Here is an 18,325-nt window from a genome sequence, read left to right as displayed (position 1 = left end):
GTAATCCAAGTAACATATATATGATTTATCAAATATGAGTTATACTATGTGGCTGATTCCAAATTGAATTAGGACCTATTAAAGAGCCTTACTAAGTAGAAAATATATAATGTCCTCGCCTGTGTTATTTTACGTTGCATCACTCGTTAAAGATAGATTAGTAACAACATAACTTACTAAATTTATGAAAAATCCACACCTCTTTCACATAAATAATCTATTTGATGATGCCCACAATTACAGCCAAATAGATCAATAGTTTGATAAAAAGTGACAAAAAATATTTAATCAACAATTAGTAATACTAAAATCACTAAAACATCAACCTGCACTACTTCTATAGAAAATAATTTATCTCTTGGAACCTAATAAGATTAAAAACAAAATATTCTTTTTTTTCCAAACCAAGATCAATTATATGCAACCAATTCAAGAAACCTACAGAAACATAAAATGAAGATATAACTATTGATCTCTCTCACACATGCTTACAAAAGACAAAAACAAATAACGAGCAAACGAGTTCATCATTTTTCATAACCTTTTTTTTTACAAATTCAAGATTATCATCATCCCAATTTTATAACAAACTTAGTAAGACCTGACCAGTTGACTCAACATCATAAAGTGTAATTGAAAACATAATTTTCTACCCCCCTCACTCAACATCAAACAGATCAAATGCAACGTCAAAACATAATAAAATCACAAAGGAACAGCTTCTATTTTTTGACTCAACATCAAACTGACCAAATGCTGACTACAATTAGGGGCAATGTTCTATCATCGAAATACAATTAAAATCAAATCGGACATTTTAACTTACTCTTTGAGTAAAAAAATTTCTTCCTTCCCCAAACTTTTTTCCAACATACGGTCCATCACAGGACAGCAGAATAAAGTAAAGTAAGATTAAAAAATATCGATATACAAGAAGAATAGCCAGCCCCTATTATGGGCTAATGATTTCAATGGAAAACAACCCATGCAAAGGCATAAAACTAATCTATTAGTAGAGAAATTGAACTTTACCTGGGTCACAATGGTGGGTAGAAGTACGAAGATAAGGAGAAGCCGAGGAAGAGAAGGCCGCCGACGGCGGCTACCGTACGCTGGGATATTTTAGAAGCCAGCATGCTTCCACCGACGACGGCGATTGAGGTGCATATCGTGTGTCCAACAGCTGCTCCCACTGCTACCCCCACTGCATTCTTGTGGGTTGCTAACTGCAAAACATACCATCCACGTGTCATGATGATGATCATGATGATGATCATGATGATGATGATGATGATGAGGAAGATCCTACTGCGATCATGCGGGCTGCTAACCATAAAACACACCAGTCACATGTCATGATGATGACCATGTTGATCATGATCATGATGAGGAAGATCCTACTGCACTCATGCGGGCTCCTAACCGTAAAGCACACCAGTCACATGTCATGATGATGACCATGTTGATCATGATCATGATGAGGAAGATCCTACTGCGATCATGCGGGCTCCTAACCGTAAAGCACACCAGTCACATGTCATGATGATGACCATGTTGATCATGATCATGATGAGGAAGATCCTACTGCACTCATGTGGGCTGCTAACCGTAAAACACACCAGTCACATGTCATGATGATGACCATGTAGATCATGATGATGATGAGGAAGATCCTACTGCATCCACATGGGTTGCTAAGAGCGAAACACATCAATCACATGTGATGATGATGACCATGACTATGATAGTGATGACAATGAAGATCCTACTGCATTCATGTGGGTCACTAACTGCAAAACACATCAATCACATGCGATGATGATGAAGATCCTACTGTATTCATGTATGTTGCTAACTGTGAAACACGTCAATCACATGCGATGATGATGACCATGTTGATCACAATGGCGATGATGATGACCCTACTGCATTCCTGGGATTGCTCACAGCGAAACACATTAAACACATCAATCACGTGATGATCATGATGATGATCACAGCGCTTTCCAGTGGGTAGCTCACATGAAAACACGCGATATCATGATGATGAATATTACGCCAACCGTAGTGATGACCATGTTGATCATGTTGCTAACTGTGAAACACGTCAATCACATGCGATGATGATGACCATGTTGATCACGATGGCGATGATGATGACCCTACTGCATTCCTGGGATTGCTCACAGCGAAACACATTAAACACATCAATCACGTGATGATCATGATGATGATCACAGCGCTTTCCAGTGGGTAGCTCACATGAAAAAACGCGATATCATGAAGATGAATATTACGCCAACCGTAGTGATTAAATAACACAGGGAGTTTTGAACATCTTTTGGGTTTCTTCTCCTAAAACTCAGAAATCGAGGGTTGAAGGGTTATATGACGCATCTGTTAGAGATTGGCAAAGAAAAATATGTCTAATGAGCAGCAATTAAATAGCTTACAGCGATGGTTGCTATCTGACTGCGGTCACCCCACTCTGCTAAAAAGGTCAAGATGAATGACTGCAAGGAAATATGAAAGATATCAGTAAACATGCATATAAAATAATTAAAGGTATATAAATAGATTTTTGAAGAGCAAACACCTCCAAAAAAATTGGTGTACAAAATCGGGAGAAGAAGCGCCGTAATGATGTTTTTCCTTGCCCGGCCTCAAGTTTCTCCTCTACCTACATTGGTTTTCATGATCTTCAAATGACTTTTTACATTAGAAACACAACATTCGTAGTAAGTTGGCAAATCATCATCTTACAATGAAGCAGACTGAAATGGCAATCGTCTGACCAGAATTGGAAATTCGACAAGTTTGGAAACAAGAAATCGTTTAACCTACAAAGTTATTACTATCTATCTGATGTCTGTTTTAGTAATCACTAGTAAGGACCAAGAGACTCATAGAATATGCATCTAGGATAATAGTCCCAGAAAATTGAAATAAAATACAACTATCCCAAGTAGTAAGAAAAGTAAACATGGTGATCTTGCTTCACAAAGCACCCAGATCCTTCTTATTAGTGGATTTCAAGCCACTCGAGGCCTAATCACGTATAGTGATTATTGGAAAGAATAAAAAAATTGATGATACAATACCGATGCAAACAGAAAGAGACTGAAAATGGAAAGAATCATGCACTGGCATTAGCAGAAAGGGGAAACGAATAGTCACGTGCAAAAGCACATAAAAATTAAAGAAAACCCTAAGTTCATGCATAGGACGAGAAGAACAAATCAAGGAGGGGCCAACGAGAGGGGTAGAGAGTGATATCGGCTTTTCAGAGAGGAGGACGTGAGGGAGAAAATCTGTATTCAACGACACGCTCTGTGGGCGACAAGCTGTGCGGAAGGACGAGATCCACAGAGATTGAGGGAGACAGAGTTCTGCAATCTCTGTGGAAAATCATCGGTTATTCATAGAAAGGGAGTTACATTCTCAAATTTCTTTTCTTGATATTGGGAGCATGGTAGTTGACTACATTGCCATTGTACTTTTGAAATTTTAGAGGTTTTCAATTGAAGTTCGAGACACGTGATATCAGATTATTTTCATACAGGAAGAGAAAACCTGAGTTCATTTCAGTTAACCGCAGGATAGAAAAATACATTAAAATTCAAAAGGACACAAACCTCTTCTATTTCCTTCTTCTGTGAGGCCTTTGAATCAGATTTCCACGCAATATAAAGGAGTCGCAGACCAAAAAACGCATACAAAACTGCACGAGCAAAGTAAACAGGCCCATGAACATGTTATTCTGGAACTTAACTCAAGGAATGACGAAATATAATACAGAATAATTTTATGATACGATCCCTGAGAGAGATCTAATGAAATGATCAAGGCCCCAAGCATAAAAAGAGGTACGGAAATAGAGAAATGATCAATCACTGCCAATTTGGTATATTCGGAGGACTGTTTCCCACTCTATCATCATGGGTCTCTATCATCAGGCCTCCCTGTCAGTACCAGCTTGTCCTCAAACTTGTTAGATGTCCTTCTCCAGTCATGAGCCAGGATGTTTGTCATTTATTTTCTTTGCCCTGGAGGGAATGGAGAACCCAGCATAGGGCTATGACTAACTTGTCCAGCGCTGTGAGATTGAGCTATGGCCTCTAAAGTCCAAAATGTGTTACGTCCAGAAACGATGAAAAAATATGCCATATAACTAAACAACATTCTCTACTTGAAAGTTTTATGCAAGCTAGCATCAAGTTCTCTTTCAGATTCTCCTCTAAGGTACGCTGTTGTTTATTCACATCAACGTGTAATCCCATCATAACCCAATTTTGTTGTCATCTTGCTCGGCTATTTTCCCATTCTTTTTTGAGATTAATAAAGAGCCAGCTCTTACAACTGCAGTGTAGAACGGATCCTCTCTAGTAGACATATCGGATTGCGGACATTGATTCAAACTTCTTTTAAAACCACCGTCATAATATGAAAAAAAAAATGTTGCATTAAATGTTCCAAGCACCTCCATGGATGGGCAACTTCTATGGTGGTGATAGGGTTGCTCTGGTTGACAATGTTAAAGTTGTTTTAGTTCTAAAAATGAATCAGACCAAGAAGATGGTTCAAAGGCAAACATAAAAAGGTAAAACTGATTGCAAAGTTGGTAGAAACAAAGTGGCTACTGTAATAAATTGAAAGAAAAGGATGAGATAGTGGACTGCAGAGAGAATTTCTGAGAATGTGGAGAAGAGACAGAAAAATTGGGGCAAAATGAACTGACTTTATTACTAAACAGATGCCCCTTTTATACAAATTTTTCACAGAGAGAGAGAGAAAGAGAGATTAATGCTTTTGTCCAACGGTCAAAAATAGACCGTTGGAAAAAGCTGCAGAAAAGATTCCTTGTTTAACAAGGAACTTCCAACAGCTATAAATATAGCTGTTGGAGGCTGGGCCTGATATAAATCAGGCCCAGCATATATTAGGTCCATTAAGGACCTAATATATTCCCTAAATGGGCCCCTCACTATTGGGCCCTTAATGGGTCCTTAGTGGGCCGTTAATGGGCCCTTATTGGGCCTTTATTTAAATCCATTTTAGGTTAGTTTTTTCATTAGACCCCTAGGATTAGTCTATTACACGTACATGGCCTCAGGCCCATAAGTTAGTAAAATTAGCCCTAACTGGGCCGTGATGATCTAACAGCTACCTCCCAAGTGCGAGAGAATGAAGGAAAGAAAAGTGAAGAAGATAGAAAGTCGGGGGCCTAGAATTACAGAACACAGTATTTCTTGATGTCAAAGATAATTGGGTCCAATCGGGCCCCCCCAAAACATCCCCAAAATCGGGCCCACTTACAGGCCAAAATCGGGCCCGATTCCCAAGACCAACGGCTAGTTAAACTAGCCGTTGGAATAGAGCCGTTCGAGGGTCCAACGGTCATCCTCTCTTGTTCTCTATAAAAAACCCCTTCATAGGGGATGTAATGTTATCTATCCTTTTTCTTTGAATGAAAATTTCTCTCTTGTTCCATCTACTGTCTTTTGCTCTATCTTAGATGCTGAGCTCGAGGGAATCAGACCATTTCGACATGGTATCAGAGCAGGTCCGACCATTCTTTCAGTTTCCTTTAGAGCTTGCTCTCTTTCAGCTGCATTAGGGTCATCCTACGGGAGGATCACGATTTGCAGAGGCGAATTACTATCTTGAAGGATAGCTAAAGCAATGGCTGACGAGTCTATGAAGCTCCAAGCGCCTAGTGTGCCACCTACATCATTCGGGCCTACCTTGATAGTACCGGATCGATGGTTGACGCACCTTCCTGTTCTGGCAAAGTGCAACATATTCAATGGGAGTAATCTCCTGCTCTGGGAAAGAACAATAGAAGCTGCTTTAAAGCCTCGAAGGCTCCTCCATCACCTGACGGAAGATCGCCCAAGTGAAGATCGCCCAAGTGAAGATCGCCCAAGTCTTTGCATGGATGCTTGATTCCATCTCTCAAGAACAATTGACAAGGTACAACTCCTATGCAACCGCCAAAAAACTATGGGCAGCTGTCCATAGAAATCATTCCAAGAGGCATGACAAGACCAAGATTGTCAATCTTATCTGCCAAGCCTTCAATCTTAAGCAAGGCGACATGGATGTCCTCACATACTCCAACAAGCTGAGGGACCTGCACAATGAGTTAGATCATTGTCGTCCACCCTCTACTGATCCAGTGGCTCGAGCATATGCAGCAACTAATCGCCTTTGTCAATTACTTCATGGGCTACGACCAGAGTTTGAGATGTTGAGAAGTCAGCTATTCAATCGTGAAGAAGAACCTTCATATGACGAGGCAGAAGAAAAGGCTATGCAAGAGGAAAGTCGTCTGAACTCTGTCAAAGAAGCTATAGAAAGTACTGCCTACTTCACGAAGGGGCAGACCCAACAAAAGAATGACCTAGAGAGAACGGCACTTGTTGAAGTCAAGCCCTCCAAAGAGGACATTTTTTGCAATTACTGCAAAAAGAGAGGACACGCCAAAGATAAATGCTGGAAGCTGCATGGGAAACCTCCACATGTTGCTAGAGCACATCTAGCACTACAGGGAGAGCAAAATTCAGGTAATACCATTCCCTCCATGCAGGACTTCCAGAAGATGATGAAGGAGGAATTTCAACGAATGTCGGCTCAATTGATGAACTCTGGATCTATCATCGGCTCTACCTCGATGGCCAACTCTGGTAACAACAATTTTTTACCTAAAATAGCTTCGTTTACTAAGGATTTAACAACTACTTGGATCCTAGATTCAGGAGCAACAGATCACATGTCATCCAGGAGAGAATCCTTCATGACATATGAAAAAATTGCTCCTGATAAGCATGTACAAACTGCTGATGGAACACTACTACAAGTAGTGGGAATTGGTAATTTGAGTATACAACCCATAGGAGAACTGCAAAAGGTGTTGCATGTTCCTAAACTTTTGGTAAACTTAATTACAGTGCAACAATTAGCTAAGAAGAAGGAATATACTGTTCTTTTTGATAATTTGGATGCATATTTATGTCATAAGGAACTCGGGTGGAGGATTGGACTAGCTAAAATCCAACAAGGTCTCTACTATCTCCCTCGGAACCATCCTGGGCACATAGAAGGAGGCCAAACACATGTGGCAGCTACTGCTACACAAAGGGCTTCACTCATGGAGATCCATCGAAGAATGGGCCATCCGTCCTTTCATCTCTTAAAACAGATGTACCCTCACTTGTTCAAAAACTTTTTGGTGGAAAATTTGATCTGTGAAGCTTGCCAGCTAGGAAAATTTAAGCGCACTACATATCCACCAAGTGGCTCCTCTACTACTCATCCTTTCCAAATAATCCATTGTGATGTTTGGGGGCCATCTCCACAGCAGGACATACTAGGATTTAAGTACTTCCTAGTATGCGTAGATGACTATAGCAGATACACCTGGGTATTCTTCCAGAAAAAAAAATTGAAGTAACCAAAAATATCAAAGGATTATGTGCATTGATAAAAAGACAATTTGGTAATCTAGTACAAGGCCTTAGAACAGACAATGCAAAAGATTTCCTGAATAATGAATTCTTAGAGTTTATCACTTCTGAAGGCATCAGACATGAAACCTCATGTCCTTATACCCCTCAGCAGAATGGAGTAGCTGAAAGGAAAATTGGTGATATTGTTGACAAAGGAAGAACATTACTGATACAAGGAAATGTTCCAGCAAATCTGTGGGGATTTGCAATAATGACAGCCACTCACTTGATAAATCGACTTCCATCTAGGGTCTTAGGTTTCAAAAGTCCACTTGAACTAGTTGAAACATACTATCCAAGTGTACGTTTGAAAACTGGATTACCTGTTCGGATATTTGGGTGTATGGGATATGTATACAATCATGGCTATAAGCAGAATAAACTATCTACAAAAGGTTTAAAGTGTGTCTTTGTTGGTTATTCTGTTACACAAAAGGGATACAAGCTATACCATCCAATTACCCGAAAGTATATCGTGTCCAAGGATGTAGTCTTTGATGAGTCATCCTTCTATTATAAGCCACATGGTACTGAGGCTCATCGAGATATAACCCAGTTGCTCACAAGTGAAGCAACACCAACCCCAGATTTGGATGCGAACCAAGAATCATGCGTAAGATTTGGATTAGAAGAAGGGGCAGAAGAAGATGCTCCTGTTCTTAACCTCACTAACTCAAACCAATCTACACATGACATAGAAATTACAACACCTGGTTCGTCTACTAGAGACAGGACAACGGAAATAGAAGGAATCCATCAGTTGACTCCATATCCAAAGTATTATCAGAGAAAAAAGAAGGAGAAACCAACAGTGTTTGAGGAGTCAACTACAGGGGGAGAAGAAGATAAGTATACTAACATGGAGCAAGATAATACTGGGACAGACTGGCCGAATGCCCTTAGAAAGGGAAAACGAGCATGTGTAAACCTTATATGGTATCCAATGAAAAGTCACTTAAACTATATGCATGTCTCTCCTGAGTATAAAGTTTTTCTCACAACAATACAAGATGTTCCTATACCAAAATCTCCACTTGAAGCCATCAAAAATATTAGATGGAAGGAGGCTATGGATGAAGAAATGATGGCTTTATTGGAGAACAATACATTGGAGATAGTTGATCGCCCAAAGGACAAAAAATCGGTAGGATGTAGATGGGTATTTACACTAAAGTGTAAATCAGATGGAAGTTTAGATAGATATAAGGCACGGCATGTAGCCAGAGGGTATACCCAAACATATGGAATAGATTACCAAGAAACATTCGCTCCTGTTGCAAAGATGAATACAATTAGGATCCTTATTTCATTGGCCGTTAATTTGGATTGGCCCCTGAATCAATATGATATTAAGAATGCTTTCCTTAATGGGGACCTCAAAGAAGAGATCTACATGGATATTCCCCCTGGATATGAGGATGAATCAAATAGAGGTAAAGAATGTCGACTGCAAAAGGCCTTGCATGGTTTAAAGCAGTCACCTAGAGCATGGTTTGGAAAATTTACACAAGCAATGAAAGAACTTGGATACAATCAGAGTAATGGCGAACATACCATGTTTGTTAAAAATCAATCTGAAAAGGGGGATAACGATTCTATTAGTTTATGTGGATGACATCATCATCACTGGAAATGACCCCACAGAAATTAGGAACCTCGAAAACCATATAGACAAAAATTTTAGAGTTAAACAATTAGGACCACTAAAATATTTCTTGGGTATTGAATTTGCTAGATCAAGTAAAGGAATACTCATGACACAACAAAAATATATTTTGGATATCCTAAATGAAACTAAACATATGAACTGTCGTATAAGTGAAATTCCAATTGAAGCTAATCACAAACTAACTATCGAAGAGAGTGACCCTAAAGTAGATATAGGATCTTATCAAAGTATTGTGGGAAAATTGCTATATCTCTCACACACACGTCCTGACATATGTTATGCGGTAAACGTACTTAGTCAATTTAAGCATTCCCCAAGAAATTCCCATTTTCAGGCTGTTAACAGAATTCTCAGGTACTTGAAGGGAACTACAGGACTGGGCATTGCATACAGAAAGACAGGTAAGCTGGATCTAATTCTATATACCGATTCTGACTATGCTGGGTCTCGTCTTGATTACAGGTCTACTACAGGATATTGTACTTTCCTGGGAGGGAACCTGGTAACATGGCGAAGTAAAAAACAAGTTGTGGTCTCAAAGTCAAGCACTGAAGCTGAGTTCAGAGCAATGTCAAAAGGGATCGACGAAGCAATGTGGATCAAAGGCATACTTGACTATTTGAAGGTTGGGTACTTAAACCCAATTATTATCCGCTGCGACAACAAGTCTGCCATCAGCATTGCCCACGACCCAGTCTATCATGATCGGATGAAGCATGAAAACATTGATCGATTTTACATCCAAGATCATCTGGAGCAAGGACTACTCAAAACAGAACATGTCAGTTCTGAAGAACAGTGTGCTGACATCTTCACCAAGAAGCTCCCAGTTAAAAGTTTGAAACATCTGGTGTCCAAGCTTGGAATGACCAGTATCCATTCCAGCACTTGAGGGGGAGTGTCAAAGATAATTGGGTCCAATCGGGCCCCCCAAAACATCCCCAATATCGGGCCCACTTACAAGCCAAAATCGGGCCCGATTCCCAAGACCAACGGCTAGTTAAACTAGCCGTTGGAATAGAGCCGTTCGAGGGTCCAACGGTCATCCTCTCTTGTTCTCTATAAAAAACCCCATCATAGGGGATGTAATGTTATCTATCCTTTTTCTTTGAATGAAAATTTCTCTCTTGTTCCATCTACTGTCTATTGCTCTATCTTAGATGCTGAGCTCAAGGGAATCAGGCCATTTCGACACTTGAAAAACAAGAGCCCCATGATATGGCCACTTGACGAAAAATTCATTAAAGATAAACCTATTTCATACCCTGAATCAGTGTCACAGAACGGGAATTAATACCCATATAACAATCAAGAAATACTTGAACTACTCTTCCTGCCACTAAGTCTACTGTCATTCCATTGACTTTTCTTCTGCTGATACGTCACCCAAAAGACTCTATCAAAAGTCTAATAGTCCGATAAATAAAGGAAAAAAAAGAGTGTTCAGAGAATATGTGATTGAGAGAAGTAGCCCAACCTGTCGCTGCACTATTCGTGTGTTTCCTTGAAATCAAATTGGGCACTATCCGACCAAGCCCAGTTGAAAGAATCTGAAATGAACATTTAATTATTAGAGACATAAAATAAAAGAGCACATATTGCTTAGAAGTCCTGATTCATATGCGTGAAGAATTTTTTTCAAGGCATAAGTTCTTACTGTCATCACAAAAAGAGCGCTGAGAGCACCAGATAGCACAATTGACTTGGGATGCCTCATGGCCATGAGAGCTGCGATAATAAAAGTTTCATCTCCAATCTAGTCGATACAGAAAAAACATTGAAAATAAGATAATATCAGGACAACAACCGAATATGATTTTCAAATTATTCTTAAAAAAAAAGGGCAACACAGACCTCGCTGACAATGATCATTGAAAAACTTGCAAAGAGAGCATCAAACAGTCCGAGACCAGAATCCGAAGTGATGCCAGCTTCGCTGCTAACAATTTCCTTCCGAAGAGGATGCAGCAGCATCTAAGGACAGGCGTTGTAAAAGCCAAAATTAAGATGAAGAACAATAATCATTGTGGAAGAGAAAGGGACGGAAATATTATACAAAAGAAGAGGAAATTTGCGAACCTTGGTACGGCGATCCAATGGTCGAACAGACTCGGTGGACGTGTTCTCAACATTCCCCTCGCCGACATCCTGTAAATTGAAAACTCTCAGAATCACAAGCATAGATAATATTTTCTAGTACAGATCAACCACTGGATCTGTCCATACACCGGACTTACCAGAGAATAGACGAACTGAGAGAACGTCGACACGAGCAAGACTAGAACCAGAAACTTGGAGGAGCAATATCTCAGATCCATTCCGAGACAACCGCGGATGCGAGAACTCCTAATCGAGATCTGGATCTCGAGCAAGGACACAAAATAACCAAAAAAAAGTCAAAATCGATGTCTATAGATGAAACAGAACACAAAGAGAATTGCACGACAGGTAATCACCAGATGCACAGATCCTACGAATCCATTCCGAGGCTACTCCTAATCGGGATCTGGATCTAGAACAAGGACATTAAATAACCGAAAAAAGGTCAAAATCGGCGTCTGTTGTTGAGATTGAACGATAAAAGAATCGCACGACAGATAATCACCAGATCCACAGATCCTCCGAATCCGTTTACTGACGCAGATTTCAGATCCAATGGAAGATCAACCGAGAAACAAGATACAACGCGCAATCTCCATTCCCTTGGCTGCCTCTTCCCCTCTTCGTCGAATCTACCGTCGAATTGTCTTCTAACCTCCATTGGGAAGAACGACCCAATTTCCTATTTATACCTCTTTCTCGGAGTCAACGACGACCACCCAGGCAGTCAATAAGTCAACGGAGACAAAGTCAAAAGTCCACTCCAAATAAAATTGCATTTTTGGCAAAGTGATGGGAGCGGATTAGTGTTCGCCCGTCCCGATGCCGTTACCGGACGCGGGTATCGGGGCGGATGTTGTATTGGATACCGGAAAAATAATTTTCGGTATCCGTTTTTTTGATATCTGGGAATCGGATATCGGTAATTGATATCGGTTGTTACAGTGCCAATATCCAATATCGATATCCGTCTCAATGTCGTCATCCGCCTCCGTCTCACGGGGGAGGATGACGACATCGGATATCGGTGTTGGATATCGGATTTTGATATCCAACTTAGAAGGGTTGTATAAAAATATAATTAATCAAAAGCTAGACGAATCATTGTGCAAAAGAGGGTAGTTAGGAGCTTTTTATTTATTAAGTGCCACGTTTAATATATAGAGCTCGAACATTTTTTTCTCTCATATGGGATAACAGCAGGATTCCGAGTTTAACACCCAACTGCAAATCCTTTATCCCATATGGAAGAAAATAGAAATTTCGGGCTCTATTTATTGGACGAGTTATTAATATATTAAATATATAACCGGCTTACAACATACTGAATATTTATCAAGATGTTACTATATTGTTCAATAATAAATTATACCTTGTTTAATATATTCAGCGCACGATTTCTGTTTTCTTCCATAAGGGATGACAAGATTTGAAGTTTAATGCAACCGAGGTTTCTATTTGGAAGAAAATAAAAATCTTGTACTGAATATATTAACCGAGGTTGATAACATATCAAGAACTTATGCCATTGGACTTAAATAAATCATTGAAGGAGATGAGTAGTATAATTTTTATGTCAATACCGATTATTGATATCTGGATACCTGTTCCGATATCCGGATATCGAAATCCGATATCCGGATATCAAAATCCGATATCTAGATCGTCCTTACCCCTCCAATATCCGTCTACACCTTACGGAGGGATATCGCCCAATACCCGATATCACACCATCCCGATTTTTTTCTGGATATCGGATATCGGTTATCCGATACCCGATATTGAATGGATATCGGTTGGACAAGCACGAGAGTGGATGGAGCACGACCACTAAGCTCAATTATGTAGTTTCATTTTCCTTTTTCCTTTTTTAAAATAATTTTAATTTTATTTGTATTTCCTTAAAAATGGGAAGGGGGGTCATCATGGGAAAGAGAGAAGTTGTCATGAATAAGTTGAGTGACAAGAAGAGGTATAGCGTCTCGGTCGCCACGTGTGTGAGTTAAAATGAGTTTGATAAATTTACAATATGGCCTTTGATGTTTATGAAAGTAATGTCAATTATTTTCATACAGTGAGTGATCTTTTTTTTAGCCAAAATAATGAGAGAAAAGTATATCTTTTTGGATGCAGGTACTGACAAATCGAGTGGGTATGCAATGACGGGTGACTTTGATTCATAAAGAATAAGTTTTTTTCCTTATTTTTTTGAAATGATCATTTTTATGAAAAATAGAATAATTATCAGATCATTTTAATTTAAGTCATAATTTTTACATAAAGGTTTTTCCTCTCTCTCTCTCTTTCTCTCATTGTGAAAAATCATTTATCACTATCTCAAGATATATAGTATCTTTCCCTCCACTCAGTACTCACCCTACTGATTCTCTCTTCCAATGACTTCTTGATTCAATGCACTCTTCGTCTCTTTCTCGTGATTCAGAACCAAAATCTCTGACTGCCGATTGACGATCTCTGACTGTTTGCTGAAGGATTCCTTCTGCCCATCCATCAAGAAACGATATCTCAAAGGGGATTTTCAAAAATTGGTGTTCTCTAAGATCATCAAGAAAACTCTCTCCCCCTCTACATATCATTCAAGGTAAATCGTGCGTAGTCTCTCATTTTCTCTTTGACCAAAGCAACCTCTACTTGATATTTTTTAAAAAATTGTTCTCTCGAATTGTCATGTGTGTGATTCATCAGTCCAGGTTGTTTATCTTTTTCTCTTGAGCATGCAATCAAGATCTTATAACATGTTCTTGAAATAGGTCTATTGAAAGCTTTTGAAGAAATGTTTTAATCTTGATTTGATTTTGTTTTGTTTTCAATCGGATGAATTTCTGTTTTTTGATTTACTATTCTGATTCCTCATTATGATTTCAAATCCTTAATTTCTCCCGTTCGAATCCTGGTTCTCTATTTCAGAGTTTTAAAACAAGTTATGGTTAAACTTCTGATTTTCATATGACTGATTTTAAAAATCAATTGTTTGATCAGATCAACTCAAGTTTATCTCTATTCATTTTCAAATTATAATAATAAATTTTAACGACCATAATCTTATTTTCATATTTTGTTTTTCTAATTCGCAAGTTGGTTATTCTGGATTAAAACAAGTGTATAAATATTCAAATTACTAACATAATTTTTTTCTTGAATACTGGTTTTGATTTCACTGTGTTATGAGTTAAGTTTGATTGATCTTCTGCTTATTCTGAAATCAAAATTTTCCAATTATAAATCCAGTTAAGGTGATTGACAATAAGATTGAATTAGGAAAAAAATTAAGTTATTTTGATACAGATATAAGTCATAGAAGTGAAATATCTTGTAGTGGGAAAGATTTTGATAAATGTTATTACATAAGAATATTTTTTGAGAACCAAAATTTCAGGTTTGATTTAAAAAACAGTCAGAACAACTTCATGGATAATCTAGTTAGTCAAATTCAGCTCATTGGTTGAACAAGGAAAATTTATTTGATATTGATTACTTTCTATTTCATTTAGTACCATTTGAAGTTTATCTTCTAGTAAGATTATCATCAAGTTTTTTATTATATACTTGTTTGACTCTGGGTGAGTCATACTTACCCGTCAGGATAAGGGTAGACTATTAGTGAGTCTGTGCTAGACTCAGGGGGAGTCTAGGAGGTTGACCGAGTAGTCAATCCTTGCTGTGAATCTTCTAAACTTTTCAGGATCATGCTGGATCTAAGTTAGCAGATCTTCTCAGGCTTGGGTTAATCGGGGACATAGTTTGACGATGAGCTACATCACCATTAGAAAGACAAGTTGTTCCAAAGGGAGGCAGGAACGATGAGCTAAACTCTTGGAGTCAATCTGTGGACGAGAAGAGGTGTACCGAAGGACAACAACGAAGTGAGGTTGCTAACCTAGAGTTTTAGTGGATTAGATCATCAGTTAGCATTAAATTGTGATCTGATCCCCTGACCAGATAGTACCAGCTTCTGGGAAAATTTTTGATCCTGTCCAGGACAAAAAATCTGGTGTACAAGCGACATAAGGAATTGAGAGAATAAAAAAACAATACATAAAAAGAATTAGACAACATAATTAAAGGCAAAATTAACTAATTCACCCCCTTAGTTATTCCGCTCTTAGTTTTCATGAATAAGTTATAGTTACAAGAAGAGGTATAGCGTCACGACCGCCACATTGATTCATCTCATCATAATGTTACCTTCGCCTGTGGGCACTTTCTTGGTGCTAGTGCTTGGCACCCTGTCATCATATTCGACACCGCCATCGTCACCATCTACATTAGACTCATCACCGCCTCCTCCATGTTGTCACCGTCTTCACCATCTTTTCCCCTTCATGCCCTGAACCATCCTGTATCACAAAGTTTATTGGCATTTCTAATGACCAATAAACATGACCCAACATAAGACATACTTCGTATAAGAACATCCTTTGGAAATTGTTGGTAAACAAAAGCTGGGAATTTTTGAGATATTTCCCATTTCCAAAATTTTTTCTTCTCACTTCTTTCTCCTCCTTGTATTCTCTTTGTCCCACAACTTTCAGGTGGATCGTCCATCTTTCTTATAAAATTCCACTGTATGTGGATTTGTAGGGTGTTTGCTGGTCTATCACATTCTCAATTCATCTCCATTGCTATGCGACTATCAATGAGCTGGAGGGATCTTAAACTTGCAGATACTAAATTCATCTTTATTTTTATTCTCATATTATTGAGTACAATTAGCAAGAAAATAATGCATGTCATGATTGATTTCTATTATTTTCATATTCATCCCATTTCGCACTCATCCAACCATTTTTGCCTAAAATAGTGTAAAATGGTAGAATATTCCTGTTGATCTTTTTCAACAAAAACTATATCACTTAAAGGTTTTGCGAGGTTGCATCATTTCAAGGTTTTGAATGAAAGAAATCCCGAAGAACAAAATAAAGAGCATGATGATTGTACCAAAGAATCTAAAATGAAAGTGCCATATTTGAAATGATTTTAGATTACTTCCTACAATAATTTTGAATGATAGGAAAAATGAACAGACACAGACTTAAAATAAAACATTTTGGTAAAAGGGTCACTCAAATTGGATCAAAAGGTCAAAATATATTGTGTTTTGGGATTTGGGGAAAATCCTAACGGGTTTCTGAAGTTTTCCATATTTTTCTGAAAATTTTTAAAATACAAACATACAGAAAAATTATTTGGGTTGCAAACTTGGTAACATCATTGAATGCCACTTAGCACTCCAACGTACATGCATACACACATGGCACTGCTACATCATTTCCCATAGAAACCATGCCGTAGAGGGATATTTATTGCATAACAGTGCTAAGGCGTCCCATTTGGGTCACTTCTTAACATGGATAATTTGCAAGAGTTTAAAGGAACAGGCCCTTAGGGCCGCAGCTTGAGCGCCATCCATTTGGGCCATCCTTCAAGGACATCCCTGGCCCATTCAATGGCAGTTTGAGCCTAGTTTGAATTTTTAGAGCTGTTTTTAAGTGAACTAATATATTTGTTTTTAAAATATTCCTAACATAGGATTTATTATGTCCCATTTTTTATTCATCGATTGAATCACACTCTTTAACTTTTGTTTCTAGAAATTTTCATGGATTGAGCATACTTGTGTTCTAAAAAATTCCAATAACTGGAAAATGATTTCACAATTGAGATTACCTTTATTTATGTTTAAGATTAATTGATATGTTACAACCTGAATGATTTCAAAATTGAGATGGCACGTATGTTTGCAACCTAATCAAGAAAACTTTGGTGGTCACCTAGGGGACGCTAGATACAAGTAGTTATCTGTTGAATCACAAAATGTTGACTCATATCAGTAACTTGGATCTAACCCTTGCGCATTGAAAATGGAGATTAATATGTACTCACCTAAATTGGACTATTATACTCATATTGCTATTGATGGAATACTGAAAATGCACATTAAATATATAGTATTCAATACCCTACATTATTATGATTTATAATTTTTTTGTGCACAACTCAGTAGGTCCATATTAAATTTAAAATTGAGTTATTTCTCTCATTCCCAACATGGAGTCAAAAATTTTTGGGTTTAATATTTATCATTTTATTTAGAGAAAACTAGTAATAGAGTTCCCAAATAGATGGATCTATGATAAGTCAAATTTTAGGTGGTTAACCTAGTATATGTGTAAATTGAGACATGCAATAAAATTTATAATTAAACCTAATTCACCTATTACTTATGTAAATTGGTGAGTAAGGGATTGAAACACAAAGAAGGCTTTATGATTAATATTGATATTTATGACAAAGTAATAATTAAGAAAGTGGTTAAGATGAGAGAGCATGGAAAGAAGAGATACTAGATATATATTGTGATTTCGATTAAATTAATTTATATGTATAAGTTCATAATTCTTACTCATAAGAACTATGAACTTATAACAGAGATTAAGATAGTATTACAATTGTGGAGTGAGGATGGGATGAAAGGAATGAATAGATGAGAGGAATGAATGAATGAGAGAAAATCCTAAATAGTAATGGGTGGTATAAGCCATTAATCTCTACTCATAGGGTTTAATAAGTTATAACAGAGAGTGAAGTGATATGAGAATGTGGAATGGATATAAAGATGGGAGAAATGGAATAAAAATCCATATTAAATATTTAGGACTTACCTCTTCCTTTGGTGATGCTCTCAAGCATTAATCTCTCTTCATGAACCCGTGTATTGCGCCCCGTGCCTTGGCGTGTTACAATAGACACAAAGATAGATCAAGAGAGGGAATAAAATCACTTTTGGAAGAGTAAAATCCTAAACTTGCACTCATACACCTTTGTTTCAAAAGGTCTCCCACATGGAGAAAGGAAAATGAAGTACAAGAAGAGCCTAATCTTGGGATCTAAAACTACCCATGGGATCGGCAATTTGAATTTTGAGTATTTCTTGACATTCATTTGTTTGAGTAGTTCCACCAAAATAAGAGCCACCTGAGCATGCCACATCATCCATCCGTGTAGGGCACACATTTGACTTTTTCCT

At 38.0% G+C, this 18,325-nt stretch overlaps 1 protein-coding gene across 1 annotated transcript; it reads right to left on the bottom strand.

Annotated features, from left to right (window-relative positions):
* Positions 1-897: 897 nt before the first annotated feature.
* Positions 898-11,938, bottom strand: LOC144716332 (GDT1-like protein 4). The gene is made up of 10 exons (XM_078591458.1): positions 11,783-11,938; positions 11,415-11,534; positions 11,257-11,325; positions 11,032-11,151; positions 10,835-10,933; positions 10,655-10,727; positions 3,636-3,721; positions 2,597-2,680; positions 2,454-2,513; positions 898-1,226 (listed from the first exon to the last, which is right to left on the bottom strand). The coding sequence occupies exons 1-10, from the start codon at positions 11,936-11,938 to the stop codon at positions 1,038-1,040; spliced, it is 1,056 nt and encodes a 351-aa protein (XP_078447584.1). The 3' UTR covers positions 898-1,037.
* Positions 11,939-18,325: the final 6,387 nt, after the last annotated feature.

The sequence above is a fragment of the Wolffia australiana genome, chromosome 20 (genome assembly GCF_029677425.1).
Source record: "Wolffia australiana isolate 7733 chromosome 20, ASM2967742v1".
NCBI classification, from domain to species: domain Eukaryota; kingdom Viridiplantae; phylum Streptophyta; class Magnoliopsida; order Alismatales; family Araceae; genus Wolffia; species Wolffia australiana.
The sequence above is the reverse complement of the archived record's forward strand: the minus strand, read 5'-3'. Positions and strand labels throughout refer to the sequence as shown.

Coding starts and splice junctions, on each gene's coding strand:
- LOC144716332 (XM_078591458.1), bottom strand. CDS start 11,938: ATGGAGGTTAGAAGACAATTCGACGGTAGATTCGACGAAGAGGGGAAG. Junction 11,326..11,414: donor CTCAGTTCGTCTATTCTCTG/GTAAGTCCGGTG, acceptor TTCAATTTACAG/GATGTCGGCGAGGGGAATGT. Junction 10,728..10,834: donor GCGCTCTTTTTGTGATGACA/GTAAGAACTTAT, acceptor TGTTCATTTCAG/ATTCTTTCAACTGGGCTTGG.